The sequence below is a fragment of the Rosa chinensis genome, chromosome 7, assembly GCF_002994745.2.
Source record: "Rosa chinensis cultivar Old Blush chromosome 7, RchiOBHm-V2, whole genome shotgun sequence".
Lineage (NCBI taxonomy): Eukaryota > Viridiplantae > Streptophyta > Magnoliopsida > Rosales > Rosaceae > Rosa > Rosa chinensis.
The window spans coordinates 57,712,717-57,729,308 of NC_037094.1; the positions used below are offsets into that span (position 1 = coordinate 57,712,717).

Genomic DNA, 16,592 nt, shown 5'->3' on the forward strand with positions numbered 1-16,592 from the left:
ATTGTGAGTCATGTGTCTTAGCTAAAAGTCATCGTACTAGTTATCCTTTGAGTACTACTAGGAGTTCTTTTCCTTTTAAGCTTATTCATTCTGATGTCTGGGGACCTTCCCGTGAGTCAACCTTGTCTGGCAAACATTGGTTTGTTTTGTTTATTGATGATTATACCCGTCTTACTTGGGTCGCTTTATTGAAACACAAATATGAAGTCTTCTCTGCTTTCCAAGAATTTTTTGCTCTTGTTCAAAATCAATTTGGAGCCAATATTAGAGTCTTTCTTTCTAATAATGGGGGGGGGGGGGGGGGGGGGGGGAGTTTGTCAATTCTTCCACCAATTCTTTCATTCTCATGGGATTATTCATCAAACTACTTGCCCTCAAACCCCTGAACAAAATAGGGTGTCAGAAAGAAAGAATGGTCATGTTCCTGACATATCTTGGTCTCTTCTATTCAGTGCTCATATGCCTAAGTATCTTTGGGGAGATGCAATTCTCACTGCTTGTCATCTCATCAATAGGCTACCTTCCTCTGTTCTCAATGGTCAAACCCCCTATGCTGCCCTTTCAAATCATGTGTCTGTCCCTTCATTTTCTAATCTCCCTGCTTGTGTCTTTGGGTGTGTTGTGTTCGTCTATGTTCCTAAGAATCAATGGTCCAAACTCGATGCCAGGGCATTAAAGTGTGTATTTGTGGGCTATGGTGTTCATCAGAAGGGCTACAAGTGTTTTCATCCTCCTACATAGAAAGGTTTTGTTACCATGGATGTCACCTTTTATGAGAATGCATGTTATTTTTCTCCCATCAATCCTTCACTTCAGGGGGAGAAACACACTTTTTTGGAAGAGAAGTCTTGTGGGATTAAAATTCAGCCAATTGAAGCCAATGACACTCCTGCAAAAACAGAAAAGGCAATTGTCGAACAGAGCATTGTGAGTTCCGAAATAGAAAAGGCAATTGCTGAATCGTCTACCCTTCATCATGCAACTGCCGAACAGAGTGTTGCAAGTTCCGAACCAAAAAATACAATTGTTGAATCGTCTACCCTTCAAGAAGAAGCTCCTAATCACTCAGTCTCTCCCTCTCCATCAGTGGTCTCCCCTGTTCAATCTTCATCTGAGAATGCCAGCGAACACAACGTCCAAAATTTAGCAGTTCAAGAAGGCCAAGCTCCTCCACCCCTCTTAGATACAGATAACCCTTGTCAACCAATCCCTGAGGAGCGTCCCAATCTTGAGGTTAGTGGTGTTTCTTCTAACTCTAATAATTGTGATAGTGTGTATGTTTTGCCTCCTAGGTCCACCCGTGGTAAACCACCTCGTCAATATGAACCAAGTTTAGATGTTAAGTCTAAGTATGCCATAGCTAACTTTGTATCCACCCACCGGTTATCCAAATCCCATGCTTCTTTTGTGAATCAAATATCCTCTGTATGTATTCCCAGTAAAGTGCAGGATGCTCTCAAGGATCCCAAATGGTCTGAAGTGATGAATGAAGAGATGGAGGCATTGGAGAAGAATAATACTTGGGAGTTGGTGCCACCTCCACAAGGGAAGAGAGTTGTTGGATGTAGATGGGTGTTCAGTGAACAGGTATAAGGCAAGACTTGTTGAAGGGATATACTCAAACATATGGCGTGGATTATGAGGAGACCTTTGCTCCAGTAGCAAAGATTAATATTGTTCGAGTGTTGATGTCCCTAGCAGCTAATCTAGATTGGCCTTTGCAACAGTTTGATGTAAAGAATGCCTTTTTACATGGCGAACTATCTGCAGAAGTCTATATGGATCTACCACCAGGATATGAGGCAAGCACAAGAGGTAGATTTGTGTGTAAGTTAAATAAGTCCTTGTATGGACTCAAACAATCACCACGAGCTTGGTTTGGAAGATTCTCTCAAGCTATGCGTCGTTTTGGGTACTGTTTGAACCTAAAATGAGCATTTTGGCCTGACAAGGCGTGTCTTGGAGAAATTGAACCAATATCAGTGGCCCAAGCTATATATTGTCGACAAGTTCGAGATATATTATTTAGAGGCTAAATAAAGCCTACCTGCAACAATATGGAAGATTATGCGAGCTGCAAGAAAAGGAAATGATGGAAACATGGAAATGAAAAGTCAACTTTAGCACATTTTCCTACTTCGACTAGGAGAAACCGAGCTAAACAAGGAAGGAGGGGCGGCAGACTAATCAAATGAAATCCAAATGAGCTAAAACTTTCCAGATTAATTTTAGAAAGACAAGGATCATTTCTTATGAAGAGTGCCAGAGCTATTTTTGAGTGGAAGGCCTTCAAACAATCAGTCCAATTTTCTGCATAAGTAAAACTGGAAAACTGGACCTGTAAGAGGTCCAGCAGCGTTTTCGGCCCAACCACTATACCAAAAGCTCTGAAATTTTACCAGGATGATCTACACTCATAGTGGAACATTTTTTATGAAGAAGTCAAAGGCCCATTCTGAAGTCTTGGTGGAGAAATAATTGAAGGAATAAAGGAGCAGAAACTGACCTAAAACCAGCTCAACATTCATCATGTTCATGTTTCCTACCCGCATGAAGAAAGCTAGATGCTTTTCTCTTTTTCCTTGGATATATTTTTCTACTACAATCTCTTTAATAGATCATCATCACTTCCATGTTTCTGCACCTTCATGCTTTGCTTTCATTTCATCATTACTCTATCTTTTCCATATTTTACAAATCACTTCCATACTCCACTTTCTTATTTTTCTTCCACTCATCATTTCACTCTTCTTTTTCTTCCCTATATAAACACCTTCTCCTCTCATTCTCAAACACACATTCACAACATCAAAACATCTCTAAGATGATCTAAGTTCTCTCTAGAGCAACCTCTCTAAGAGCAACTCCTCTCCTTCTCTTTCTCTTACCGGTGATCACACTCCTAGTCCTAGTCTTCTCAGAAGCCGACTTTCAGTGCCACCAAACCCTCTGCCAACGTACTTCGGTCCTAGTCTCCTCGGGAGCCGACGGTAGTGCCGCAACCACAACGGTTATAGAACCAGCCAAGCAAGGGTAACGCCCTCGCAACCCAGCCAAGCTAAAGTCACGCTTTAGCAAGTTCTCCTCACTTCCCAGTGGTTCTCGCTCTGCTCGATCTACAACATCGAGTATTGATTGTGATTTTCAAGAAGCTCAGCAAAAGTCCTCGCCACGAGGCACAAAGAATCCCGCGACGAGGTTGGTGCTCTCCTCGTCTACAATCGCTCGACAGAAGTCAGGTCAAGGGACACCCCCGACGACCGCACCCGACTGTGCTGGCACGCCCGCTCAAGAAAAGAGACTGTTGACCAGCTGCAACAAAATTGGAGCCAAACAGGTACAAGCAGAGCAACTCTGACCATACATTGTTTCTGAAATGCAGTGAAGGTAAATTAACTGCCTTGATTATTTATGTTGATGATATGATAATTACTGGTGATAATTCAGAGGAGGTTGAAAGATTAAAAGATCTGCTTGCATCAGAGTTTGAGATGAAAGATCTTGGTTCTCTTAAATATTTTTTGGGGATTGAGGTCGCCAGGGGGAGTTCAGGAATTTTCTTGTGCCAGAGAAAATATGTGCTTGATTTGTTGACAGAGACAAGAATGCTAGGGTGTAGACCTGTTAATACTCCTATTGAGCAGAATCATAAACTGGCTAAGTACCCTAATCAAACTCTTACAGAGAAGGCTCGCTATCCAAGATTAGTTGGCAGATTAATTTATCTCTCACATACTCGGCCAGACATTGCATATGCAGTTAGTGTTGTGAGTCAATTCATGCATAATCCAAGTGAAACTCATATGGAAGCTATGATCCGTATTCTGAGGTATTTAAAGTCTGCACCTGGAAAAGGCTTGATGTTTTCAAAGCATAATCATCTGGATATTAGTGGTTATACAGATGCAGACTGGGCAGGTTGTGTTATGTATAGAAAATCCACTTCTGGTTACTTCACTTTTGTAGGTGGTAATCTTGTTACTTGGAGAAGTAAGAAACAAAAGGTTGTGGCAAGGTCAAGTGCTGAAGCAGAGTATAGAGGTATGGCTCATGGAGTTTGTGAATTATTTTGGTTGAGAAATTTACTTCGTGATTTGGGATTTAAACCCAAACGAGCCATGGATTTGTATTGTGATAATAAGGCAGCGGTGGATATTGCTCACAACCCAGTTCAACATGACAGAACTAAGCATGTTGAGGTTGACAGACATTTCATTAAAGAGAAGCTTGTTGCTAAGCTTATCTCTTTTCTGTTTGTCCACTCAGAAGAACAGTTAGTTGATGTTCTCACGAAGGCAGTATCGAGCAAAGCATTTCATGACTCACTTGGCAAGTTGGGCATTCGTGATCTGTATGCGCCAACTTGAGGGGGAGTGTTGGCGTGAGTCATACTTACCTTATTTATGTAGATATTCTGTAATATTATGTGATCTGTAATATCTGTAGTATTATTAGATTTACTACTTGCCTTAGAAGTAGTACTTGTCTTATTAAGCACAATTGTAATTTGTATATAATTCATTTTTGTAAGGTGAATGAAATATCTAAGTTATTCAGCCAAAATTGTCTCTTGTTCTTTATAATTTGACTAACAATAGATAAAATTGACCTAAATTCTTATAAATTGATAGACAATGTCTCCATTTTCTTATAAATCAAGTTTTAACTTTTAAGGGACTAATTGACTAATAATATGCCGCACATGATATGACGGGCATGGCATAGTTGCATCTATAGACGTCTTATCTTAAGTTCCCTGAGTGCATCAATCAGTCGCTACTTGCATCCTGCCAGCGTTGTACGTATCAGAATAATGATGACCACACAACAAGGACAAGCACAATGACTAATGGAAGGGAACGGTGACAACAGTAAGTATAAATAAATGACGTGGAAAGGTGGGAAAATCTGTAGAAAATGAAAATTAAACCATTTTTAAGTCGCTATCTAGCTATACTTTTGTTTTTGGGATTTTCGTTTTGGTGAAGGATCGATGTATGAGAAGAAATGTAGGAGAATGAGAGGGATCAAGGAACGGAATTTGTTGCTCCATCCCTCTGCTTCTTTCTTCAACATTAATTTCAGCCACCTTTCTGGACTATCTTCTAAACTTGGAGAATTAATGCTGGGCCAAGCTCCACCCTGTCATGACAATTACAGTCATCCACAAGATTTGAGATAGTGGACTCTTACTTTGAATGGTCCAAAGTTAGTCTGCGTATAGATATTTAGTGATTAGTGAAGGAGACTTTGAGACCTGTACCTGCGATCTGATCATATTGCATTGCGTTGCAGCATCAGATGGAAACTCGGAAATTAATCGACCATGAGTTGCTCTTTCTCATCCAAGTTGGTTAACGTGCAGTGATTGCTTGGAGTGGCACTTATGGTAATTCTCATCATGATGAGTAGTAATACTCCAACAGCTCTTGCTGAACTCCATGAATTTCTCTCCGTCATCGTACTGTCGTAGATGAGGTCTTATTCAAATTTAAATTCTTCACGTTATAAACTCATAATATTTTTTTTTTTGTTAAACAAAAAATGGATTAGGGATATCAGTACTTCAGGAGCAGATGATTTAGAGAGCAAGTCCCACTCTGCCACACTATGGAACCCACTAATTTTTTATATTTTTTATTTTTGATCTTTTATGAACTCATAAGGTTAATTCTCTTTACTTAATTAGGTTGAATTTAAAGCATCCACTCTAGCTATTTTAACGAAAATTTAACTACAAACTTCCTTACCTCACCGGAGATGTTCTAAATTCCGAGAAAACATTGACTATGGTGATGATGTCTACAACCATAATGATGACGCATATGATTGTCGTCATTTTATCATGAATTGCATGGTGAGTGTGTATACACATCGGCGGACACCACCAAATTACCGCATTGTGTAGACCATTTTACTGATTGATCCAGTCAATTTTATGACGAGTAGAGTGATACATACAGTTTCACTGCATTTACTCTTTGCATCCTTGGTAGTGTATATATCAATCAATCGACTTTGATTGATTACCGGACCACAAGCACAATGTCAACAAACACCATCAATGGAAGGGATCAATATTAGTGACAACTGACAACAACATACATCGCGTAATTGATATTCAGTTAATGAGAAAATTACAGTCATATCCATCCCACCCTATAAATGAGTGCTTTGATCTGATCATGTTGCATAGCATTGCAGCACATCAGAAAGCATAGAAGCTCCAGAAATCGATCGACCATGGGTTACTATTTCTCATCGAAGCTGGTCAATGTGCAGCTATTGCTTGGAGTGGCTCTGGTGGTTCTCATCATGACTAGTAGTACTGCTCCAATAGCTATGGCGGAAAACTATGGTCCGTTGCCGAAACCTTATCCTAGTTCTCCTATTCCTCCTTATCCTGGACACCCTCCAGTATTTAAGGATAACTCGCAAAAGCCAGAACCGAAAGGTAAGTAACTAATTCCACAATCCGGCCATGAACGAAAACTACTGGTCTATGTATTGTAAGAGTAGCGCTGGCTGGTTGCTGAAACGAAGAGTCGTCCGCAACTCAAAATTGCTTTTAGTGAAAGATCTAGCAGCTGGTTGCTAAACTATTAGTAACTGAAGGAGTGCGCTCAGGTCATTATATATTATGTGTTGAAAAATTGTTAAATGTTTTCTCTTGCTTATGCAATATCTATTGCCAACGAACTGTGTAAAAGAAAAAAGAAAACCTATATAGGATGTAATACTACTATTACGTGCTATGCAGATCCATATTTTAGATTGTTTTGAATTTATGTATCAGTGCTTTCTATTTTAGATTGTTTTGAATTTATATTATTTTTTAAATTAAAATTAAATAATTTAAATATATTTATAAGTTACATAAAATAACTTAAAATGAATGTTTTAAATTATAGAAAGACTTATCTCGGTTTCTATATATAGGAGCGAGATAGCTAAAAGTTATAATAGAGAACCACTTAGGAGTCCGGTGCAGCTGCAAAAATAGATAAAAAGCTAAATATGATCTCTAAAATAGCTAAGAAGCCAAAATAAAGATTATGCTAAAAATGCTCTTACAGAATGACTCTATTGAGTTCTACGATCAATATTATTTAAGAAAAGAGAATGGAGATGTGTACTACTAGAATCAGATTCGTATATATAATTGAATTAGAGATATATATTATCAGTTATTCTAGTTAAGTAAGACCTAAGGGACAGTTTTAAGGGACTGTGAGAGACAAATTAATGCATCTCAACCACATGTATTAAATATAAAAGCAGAAATTATAACAACTTAAAACTGTGTATTTATTTTCAGCCGTCAGATTCACTTGTCTCTCACAGTCCCTTAAAAACTGTCCCTTAGATGAGTAGGCCTTAGCAAATCAATACCACAACCCACCTTTCAACATGAGTGGATAAAGCTGCTGAGAGCCTGAGATTTAGGGATTTGCATAAAGACTAAGAGAAATAACAGATAGAGGAAGAGAGATGAAGACGAAGATGAATCTGTATTACTTTTGCTAGAGAATAATTACACAAAGCTGATTACAGAGGTTTATATAGCAAATGATTGTAACTTATTTGCTTACACACTAAGCAATGCTTAACAGAATCTGTTTTAGCCTAACTAATTTCTCTAACTTCATTTTCTTTCTGAGTAATCATGGTGTGACACGTGTTCTGGTGTGAAATAGATTTTGTTGACTTGACTTCGACCTTGTTTTTAAATTTTTTTTATCAAAGACTTGACTTCTACCTTGACTTGTTGCTTTATCTTATTCCTACAAAAGCCACTTTTGAGTTTTGACCACTCACTTTAGTGATAAACCCTAGTGCTGGAGCCAGTTACCTTTGGTTCACCCTAGTTAAAGAACCTGCTCAACGCCAAGGGCAGAACCAATATAATTACACAATCAGCAAATAAATTTATGTACGTGCAACACAAAATTTGATATATAATTGCGAGTTAAGTATTATAAAGCTGATGAGAAGTTCAATCCGTCAATAACAACGGCCTAGTAAAAGAAGTGCGATGACATCTACGACAATGTTGATGACACATTTCACTGTCATCATTTTATTATAGATTGAATGGACATGGTCGAGTGACTAGTGCATCAAATTCCAACCGACTGCATAATGTTGATCTCTTCGTCCTACCACTGCCTTTATTCTCTGCAATTATAAACTTCAACTGATGACCAGATGTACCACAAGGATGATCATGACAACAACACGAACCTTTATCACACTATAGCTATGGTGTTCATCCTCCCGATCTCTCCCTCCTTTCTCCCATCTTTCATCCATATACTCAAGTGAATAGTCTGAATAATTGAAAAGTTATTTCATGTCTTCTTACTTATTCAAATATGAATTGCGCTTAATTAGTTTCACAAATATTATCAATCCAAGTGGTATAAATTTCAGTACTTGGACTACCCATGTTCAAGCTAGCTTTGATGATCATCAGCCTGCGACCTTTGCATACCTTTTGTTTGTTAGTGGTACTCTCTTTCTATGCCACGGTACAGAGTTTTATGCAGGTAAAATTTTAAGTCCACATTTTGTCGTGTTCGCCATTATTTCCTTTTTGCTTTGCAAGGTTGACAATTTGATCGAGGCTTCACCCTTAGTTAATTTGTGTTTTTTATTTTTTTTTATTTAAACTCTTAGCCCACATATTCTTACATATGCCAAACAAGAATCTAACTCATGATTTTTACAATGTTGTATTTATAACTTACCAACACGTTATAACTTATAGGCCCTTAGTTAATTTGTGTTGTTTTGTCTTGTTTTACAATTAGTTTTAGATAATTGACCTTTTGACTTTTGTCCTAGCTATCACTCTAGGTGGAGGATGAAGTATACTTTGACACATTTAATTTTTTTTTTCTTTTAAAGCCATGAGTACTTTTTTTTGTTGTCAAAACTAATCCATGTCGCTGTTTCAATTAATTTTTTTTTTTGACTAATTTGACATAATTTACCACTCTAATACTTATGTGGAAGTCAAATTTAATTTTTGTTAGAAAAAAATTCAGTCATCGTCCCCAAAATATGCTGCCAAGACCAATTAGATATCTGAACTCTCAAAAGTATCAATGTGATACCCCAAAGACATATTTTGACATCAACGTGATACTTCCGTCCAAAATTTGTGACGGTTCCGTCTATTTGCTGACGTGGCAAGCACGTGGAGACAAAAAAAAAAAATTAAATGACCAACTTACCTTTTTGTTTTTGTTAATTCATTTTGTTTCTTTTTTCTTTTCATTTCTTCTTCTTCTTCTTCTTCTTCTTCTTCTGGGTTTTGTACTAGCTAAACCGCCGCAACCTCCGAAGCAAGCTCTGCCGCCACATTTCCTTACTTACCTGACAACCCCACCAGCCACCAGCCACTAACCACCCACCCCAAAATGAATTCTGATTTCGGCCTTGAACGCAAGCTCGACCCCGACGACAGTTATCGTCCCCAACATCAAAATCTCACATTACATGCAAATGCAGCAATTTGACAACTTCTAATCCAATTCAAATTGAGAAAACAAGAACAAACAATTCAACTTCTAATCCAAAATTTCAATCTCCCATCTCCACTAACAAAATTGGAATCCCACCTGGAAACTTTCACGGTCAATATGAGAGGCAGCTGGCGACCCAAGCCGTCGATGAACCCACGGCCACCTCCACCATCAAGGCCGCTCGACAACTTCCGCCACCTTGACTCCGACTCCAGCTTCGCCAGCAGCCGCCCTTCATCGGAATCAGCAGCGGCCCCGGCGGATCCATCTCCAACGTCGACCTCTACAAAGGCCGCTCCTACCAGCAATCCGCCCTCTCCACCATCAATTCCGACCTCTCCTCTCACTCCCTCCAAGTCTTCCTCAAATTCCCCACCTCTCCCGCCAGAAAGATCACCGACGCCCTCAAATTCCTCGTTGCCTTCCTCGTCCAAACCGTCGTCGTTGGACTTGAAGCCCTTGGTTGTAGATCTTGATCCGAGCAATGGTTTTCCTGCCGAACAGAGAATGAAGCCCTTGGTCGCAGACGATCCTCTTCTTCTTCGTCGGGTGGAGAAGCCTGCAGTGGTTGACGTTGTCAGTGATAATCGTAGTGACGTTGTATTCGGAGATCTGCTTCGTCCTATCCTTCCCAATCGACTCGAGAAATTCAATCAGCAGCTTCAAGGCCCACTTGAGAAACTCAAATTTCTTGGGGCAGTAAAGCCTCTTGCTCCTCTTCGTCGGAGCGATAGCGGCGTGGACATCTGTGGTGACGGCAGCGTTGTCTGGTCTAAGTTGAAGATGAAAAAGCATACTCTTTATATATATATATATATAGGAATTTTCTCAGGTGCGGACTTTCGTACCGAATTTTCGGTACGAATTTTCTGTTTTCGACCACTTTCCAGCCACATTTTTACATCTTAACCATTCAGTTTTTAGGTCCTAGTGTATAGATCATCTCTACAAAATTTCAGCCAATTTAGTGATCGTTAAGGCATCCAAAACTGCATTTTACACAAACGGACCGAATCTGTCGAACCGGAACCGTTCGTATTTATAATGGTAAATTGCAGTTTTGGATGCCTTAACGATCACCAAATTGGCTGAAATTTTGCAGAGGTGATCCATACACTAGGACCTAAAAACTGAACGGTTAAGATGTAAAAATGTGGTCAGAAAGTGGTCGAAAACAGGAAATCCGTACCGTCCGCTAGGTACGGACGTCAGCACCTGAGACGGACTGTATATATACATATATATATATATATATATATATATATAACAAATTTGGTGTAAAAGTACAACTTTGCCCTTAAAAATCTAGTCACATATATGACACGTGATATTTTTAACGGAACCATCACAAATTTTGGACAGAAGTATCACGTTGATGTCAAAATATGTCTTTGGGTATCACATTGATACTTTTGAGAGTTTGGGTATCAAATTGGCTTTGGCAACATAGTTTGGAAACGGTGACTGAATTTTTCTCTTTTTGTTATAATTCTTAGCTAAATTTAGCTAGAGAGGGTTGTTAACCCACTGCGGAAAAAAAAGTCTTTTTTTTTTTAGCTATATCTCTAACTCTCTCTCGAAAGAACTATCGCCTGCTTCTCTTTTCGGCCAGCGGCAGTGACAAAACTTCTCGTTTGCCTCTCTTTTCATATTGCTTCAGCATTATACCCAGTCGTTTGTCTCTCTCTCTTCTGGTAGAGGAGGTGATTTTGCTGATGGTGGTGAGTGTAGGGTTTTCCAAAGGTTTCTCAGGGATCTGGACTCTTCTGACATCGGTGGACTTGACAGATTGGGCGGCTATGGCAGCGTTCGCGCATACTAGCACGACTTTTTGTTTGAGGCTTCTGATGCTTCGCTTGTAGCAGAGGTGGCAGCGGTGAGATGGCTGGCCTTGGTGTGTGGCTGCGGGCTATTGCCTGTGGATTTGAGAATGTTGGGATAGACATTAGTGAGTTAGTGAAGGTGGCACTTGGAGGCTGATACGACTTGGCCTAGTTGAAGTCTCTGGCTGGTTGGCTTTGCTGGCGGTGGTGGTCTGGCTAGGGATGCTGTCGTCGAGGCTTCAGACAGCGACATGATTGATATATGTGACTCTGGCGCTGACAGCAGTGTTGTAGTCGGTAGTGATGCTGGTGCAGAGGTAGTTTCCCATATTTTGGAAAACTGGGCCTCTTATTCGAGTTTAGGATTACCTTGTGGGCTTGCGTATCTATAGTTTTTTGGTTTTAAGGCCAGGTCATTTTTCTTTTTTGAATGGGGAAGATTGACAAGAGACTAGCTCCTTCTTGGTTAATTTTATTTATTCTTGGGGTAGCTTGTTCTCTTGTTTTGAGCTTATTCCAAAAAGGTAGGGAAGTTAGGGGTGTGCTTGGTGGTATACTCATGTTGGGGTGTACTTATTTTGTGTACTCTGTGTGATGGATTTTTCTGACCGCCCTTACGTGCAAGCCATTATTATACTGCTTGCTGAAATGCATAATAGATTTCATTTTCAAATCAAAAAAGCTAGAGAGGAGAGTGAAAATAAAAAAAGTTAAAAATTTTCATGTTCACTTTTTTAGTTTAACTTATAATAGCTAACATAGCTAAAGGGAAAGTTGAAAATTTGCTAGTTATATTAACTTTTAGACAATTTAGCTGAAGAAAATAACTGTTATTGTTGGAGATGCTTAAAAGTATTAGGGATGGCAATGGGGAGGGTAGGGTAAGTGGATTAAATTACCATCTCATACCCGACTTCATTATCCATCCCCTTACTCGCCCCAATCCCCATAATAAGATACTGGGGATTCCCCGTCCCCGTCTCTATTGGGTATTACGTTCCCGTACCCACCCCAATCCCCGTTAACAATATTATTAATTTATTATATAAAAATTTATACAAATATTTATGGATTGTAAAATATGAAGTTAAAATCAAAGATAAAAATAAAATAAATTTCTTATTTCAATCAAGGAAAATTGACATGTTGATAAAGATTTTTTATTAAAAGAATCTTCTGTTTTTTTTTCAACATATTTATTAATAGAATAATATAAAAAATATATATATGATAAATATATATTATATACATATATATATTTCAGATAATTCTTATTGGGTGGGTATGGGTATGGGGATCAAAATATCATCCCCGCCCCGTACCCCATTTCATAATTCGAATACTGGGGATCCCCATCCCTGTTACCCGATTTCCCCAGAATTTCTCCCCATTAGGGTCGAATACCCGATGGGTACCTTACCCAATGGGGATTTTTGCCATCCCTAAAAGGTATATTTCTTCTACTAATTCAGAGTCCAACTTTAGCTCTTTAGCTGAATTTTATTTCCTTTTTCCGCCAAAATTGGGATTAAAATGTCAGCTAAGCCACCGACCCTCTTTAATTTCTTTCATCCTCTATTCTTCCCAAAAACAAAGTCCAATTTATTTGCAAGTACTCTTTCTTCTTTTTCTTTTTTTTTCCCGTCCTTTTTGTTGTGAAGGGGTTAGATATATAGCTATGATCAATCACATGCTAGGATATGGCTAATTTTTCCACAAGTATACATCAAAGTTACCAAATCTATTGGGGAAGTCAAGAACGACGGAGATGTTCAACAGTTCGAGACAAGGTTTTTCAACCACATAAGACGACTTAACCAGACACGAAAAAGCAAATCTTGGAAAAACGACGACTTTCATGACCATTGCTCTACACTTGACATATAAAGAAAAAGGAATGGAGACAAAATATTACCAAGATATGTTGTCGATTTTGTATTTCCCCAATTTAGTGCAAGATCTTTGCAAGGATCTGCTCCACGCGCATATGTAATTAGTTTTGCAAAGAAAGGTAATAAAATCACTAATTTGGAAATCTGTCAAGGACCCGTTTATGTATTCATAGCAGAAGAGTATAGAAACATGATACAACAGGAATAATAGCTTTAAATGATGGGGAAAAAAGGTCAAATTTCCAAATCATTAATGCCAAAACTTTACAAATAATATATGAACTTCATATAATCTGGATCTGATTCGTATCTACCATTGGCACTAATCTACCACTTGCGCATCATAACCCGGAAACAAATAATCTCCACTTTCCAATCAAGTACAAGTTAACTTAAAGTTGACATGAAACTAAGAGAATAATAAGATAATTACTCATCTAACCACCACAGGTGGTTGAGTTAATAAGAGCCTCCAGGTGTGGAACCCTCACATCCTGGTTCGAATCCTGCCGACGCTTATTGGAGTTAAATCCTAATATATTCTTGGTGGCCAGGGGGGAGGAAGCGTTCTGACAAGATCTCTCGAGCACGGATTAGTCTCTGGGCCTAAGAAGTCTTTAAGGACACCGTGTGATTAACAAATTAAAAAAAAAAAAGATAATTACTCATCTCTAATTTAATATAAAATGGTCGACACTCTTTGTGAAAGATAAGAAACAGGATCCATGTACAACTATAAGTTTTAGTACTGTTGATCTAGTGTATATATTGTTGAAAAAAATATGGGACGGAATTCCTGTAAAATAAAAACACAAAATAATATGATAATATCTTGGGAAATAAGAATAATGATATTGATGAGAAAATAAAATAAAGTAAGAAAATAATATAATATATAGATTTTTATATAGGAAAACTTATCGAGTCGAGGCGTGCAAGCGCACTGTCCTAAGAGAAGATTCGTCCCCTACTGCACAGGGTTGAAAGACGAACTTCCCCCAAGATACAACAACTCTTCGAGCTCCGTCGTGCAGCTAAGAAGCTCCATTGAACCTTAATCACCCGTGCACTCAAAACGGTGTATAAGTAAAGTATGTATATGTATAGTTTGTAAGAATATCTTTGGTAGAGGTATTTGGCTAGAGTAGTTGCATTATGGTGGATTATACCGTCATGTATATCCTCATTATCCGACAATCTAAACTCCCACACATGTGCATGTTTCATGCCTCACCATATGCCTTCCAACCATAGCCACATACCCTTATATAGGCCACATTACCATGACCATCAATAGCCTCATTAACCATATAACAGTCAAATAATAATCATATATTTAAAATATAAAACCGTTAAACCATAAATAGAAAAATAAACACAAAATAAAATAACCTCCAAAATAAATAAATAAATAAATAAAATATATTTTAATTTTAAATCATAAAATTTCCAACATATATATATATATATATGTTGAAAGTTTTTGGTTTTGGGGTTTGAGAATTAACACTTTAGGGTTTAAAGATAGTAGACCCAAGTTGTAATTGAAGGTGAAGAGTAGGCAATCAATACATTTCATGATGGCTCCGATGATCTTAGTGTTGAAGGGACTGTTCTTGATGTTTTACTACCAAAATTTCAGAGCTGTATCTGATTCTGACAGCATGTTCGAAGAAGAGGCAATAATGTTGCTAGCCATATTGCGCAACATGCTTGCTCTTGTTGATGGTTTGTTTGGAAAATAGCACAGTTTAGCTCCTTATTTTTCATGATGTAATTGTGAGTTACTTCTTGTTCTCATGATGTAGTAGTCATGGTATATGTTTCTAGATCTACTAGCTACAATTAATTAATAAATTTATCAATCACATGCACGGTGCACCATTTGAAAATCTTTTCTTTGACATTTTATGTATGAACCGAAATGAACTAGATGTCGACACTACTTCTACCGACGGAGTACGTGCTCATACTACTATAAATAGGTGCCCGAGGCCCTTATAATTTGCACCATCTCTCAACTCCAGAAATCATGAGTTACTCAAAGTTGCTTCTGGTCTTGTTTGGATTTGTAGTTCTGATCACTCCATCTCTCTCGGAATACCATGACCAACCTAAGCCACCCACCACCCCCACTTACAAGCCCCCATCAGCTCCCGTTAAGAAACCACCACCCCCAATTTACAAGCCTCCTATGATCAAGAAGCCCACACCACCACAAAACAAGCCTCCAACCAAATTACCACCACCCCATCATTACAAACCAATTGTTCCTCCCAGAGAATTGAGGAGTCCACCGCCTTATAAGAAGCCATCACCGACTCTGCCACCTCCTGTTGTCGCCAAACCACCACCTCAACACAAGCCAACACCAGCTACTGGTCACTATCCGGGACACCCTCCATCGAAGAACCCTGAGCACAAGCACAAGCCAGAAGGAAAGGTTGTCCCGCCTCCGACTCCATATAAGAAGCCGCCAAGAGCATACAAGCCGCCGCACAAGCCCCCAACTCCACCTAACCATTATTGAGCTCATCGGAGTCAGGAACAATGAGCTAGCTGGCTAGTTGATTGAAATTAATAAGAGCTTGTATCAGCTTCTTGATCAGCAACTCATTTTCAGCTGCATGCTTCCAATGTGACCTTATTATATACTTCATATTAGTAATTATTGAATGCTCCTTATATATTTGTTAAGTTGTGATCTTCGGTTGTGGCTGATGATCAAGCACATTCAAATTTCGCTTCTGTCTTAGGTCTTACATGCAATATATGTCAATTTCCAACTGAGCGATGGGTGATATATTTATTATCTATATATCTTTCATTTTCTTTTTAATAAGTAGTTTATACAAATATACAGAACAGAACGATAGAAGTAATATACACATTTGTCGTGTATAACTTTAGAGTTATAGTCAAACAAGAGTACAAAGCATAAAATGGTAGAAAATTATATATGACTACCAACGTACAACTTTTTTTTTAGGCTTCAACCACTTGGCAACTCATTTTCATAAGTTATTCAATTTTTATCATAAGTTAATAAAGATCAAAACCTAGAATACCTACCGATGAGTGATATAGGAAGAAAAAAAGAAAAATGGTGACCAATACTAAACATAAACATAATGTAACGCCCATTCTTATACATCTATGATTTTCTTCTTTATATATATTATTGAATTTCATTAAATAAATTCTTTTTAATTTCAGTAATTACTTAATGAGAGGTTTCTTTAAGTAAGTACATAAACATAAGAGTTAATTGCCATTTTGTACTACTTAGTCATCTGATCATTTTCTATTACTTTTGACTTTTTTTTTCTTTATCAAACTTTTGAGAG

General features: G+C 38.2%; 1 protein-coding gene across 1 annotated transcript; it reads left to right on the plus strand.

Annotated features, from left to right (window-relative positions):
- Nucleotides 1-14,825: 14,825 nt before the first annotated feature.
- On the plus strand, nucleotides 14,826-15,775 carry LOC112178253 (repetitive proline-rich cell wall protein 2-like). Its single transcript, XM_024316427.1, has 2 exons — nucleotides 14,826-14,973; nucleotides 15,321-15,775. The coding sequence occupies exons 1-2, from the start codon at nucleotides 14,826-14,828 to the stop codon at nucleotides 15,773-15,775; spliced, it is 603 nt and encodes a 200-aa protein (XP_024172195.1).
- The last annotated feature ends 817 nt before the right edge of the window (nucleotides 15,776-16,592 follow it).

Coding starts and splice junctions, on each gene's coding strand:
- LOC112178253 (XM_024316427.1), top strand. CDS start 14,826: ATGGCTCCGATGATCTTAGTGTTGAAGGGACTGTTCTTGATGTTTTAC. Junction 14,974..15,320: donor CATGCTTGCTCTTGTTGATG/GTTTGTTTGGAA, acceptor TTGGATTTGTAG/TTCTGATCACTCCATCTCTC.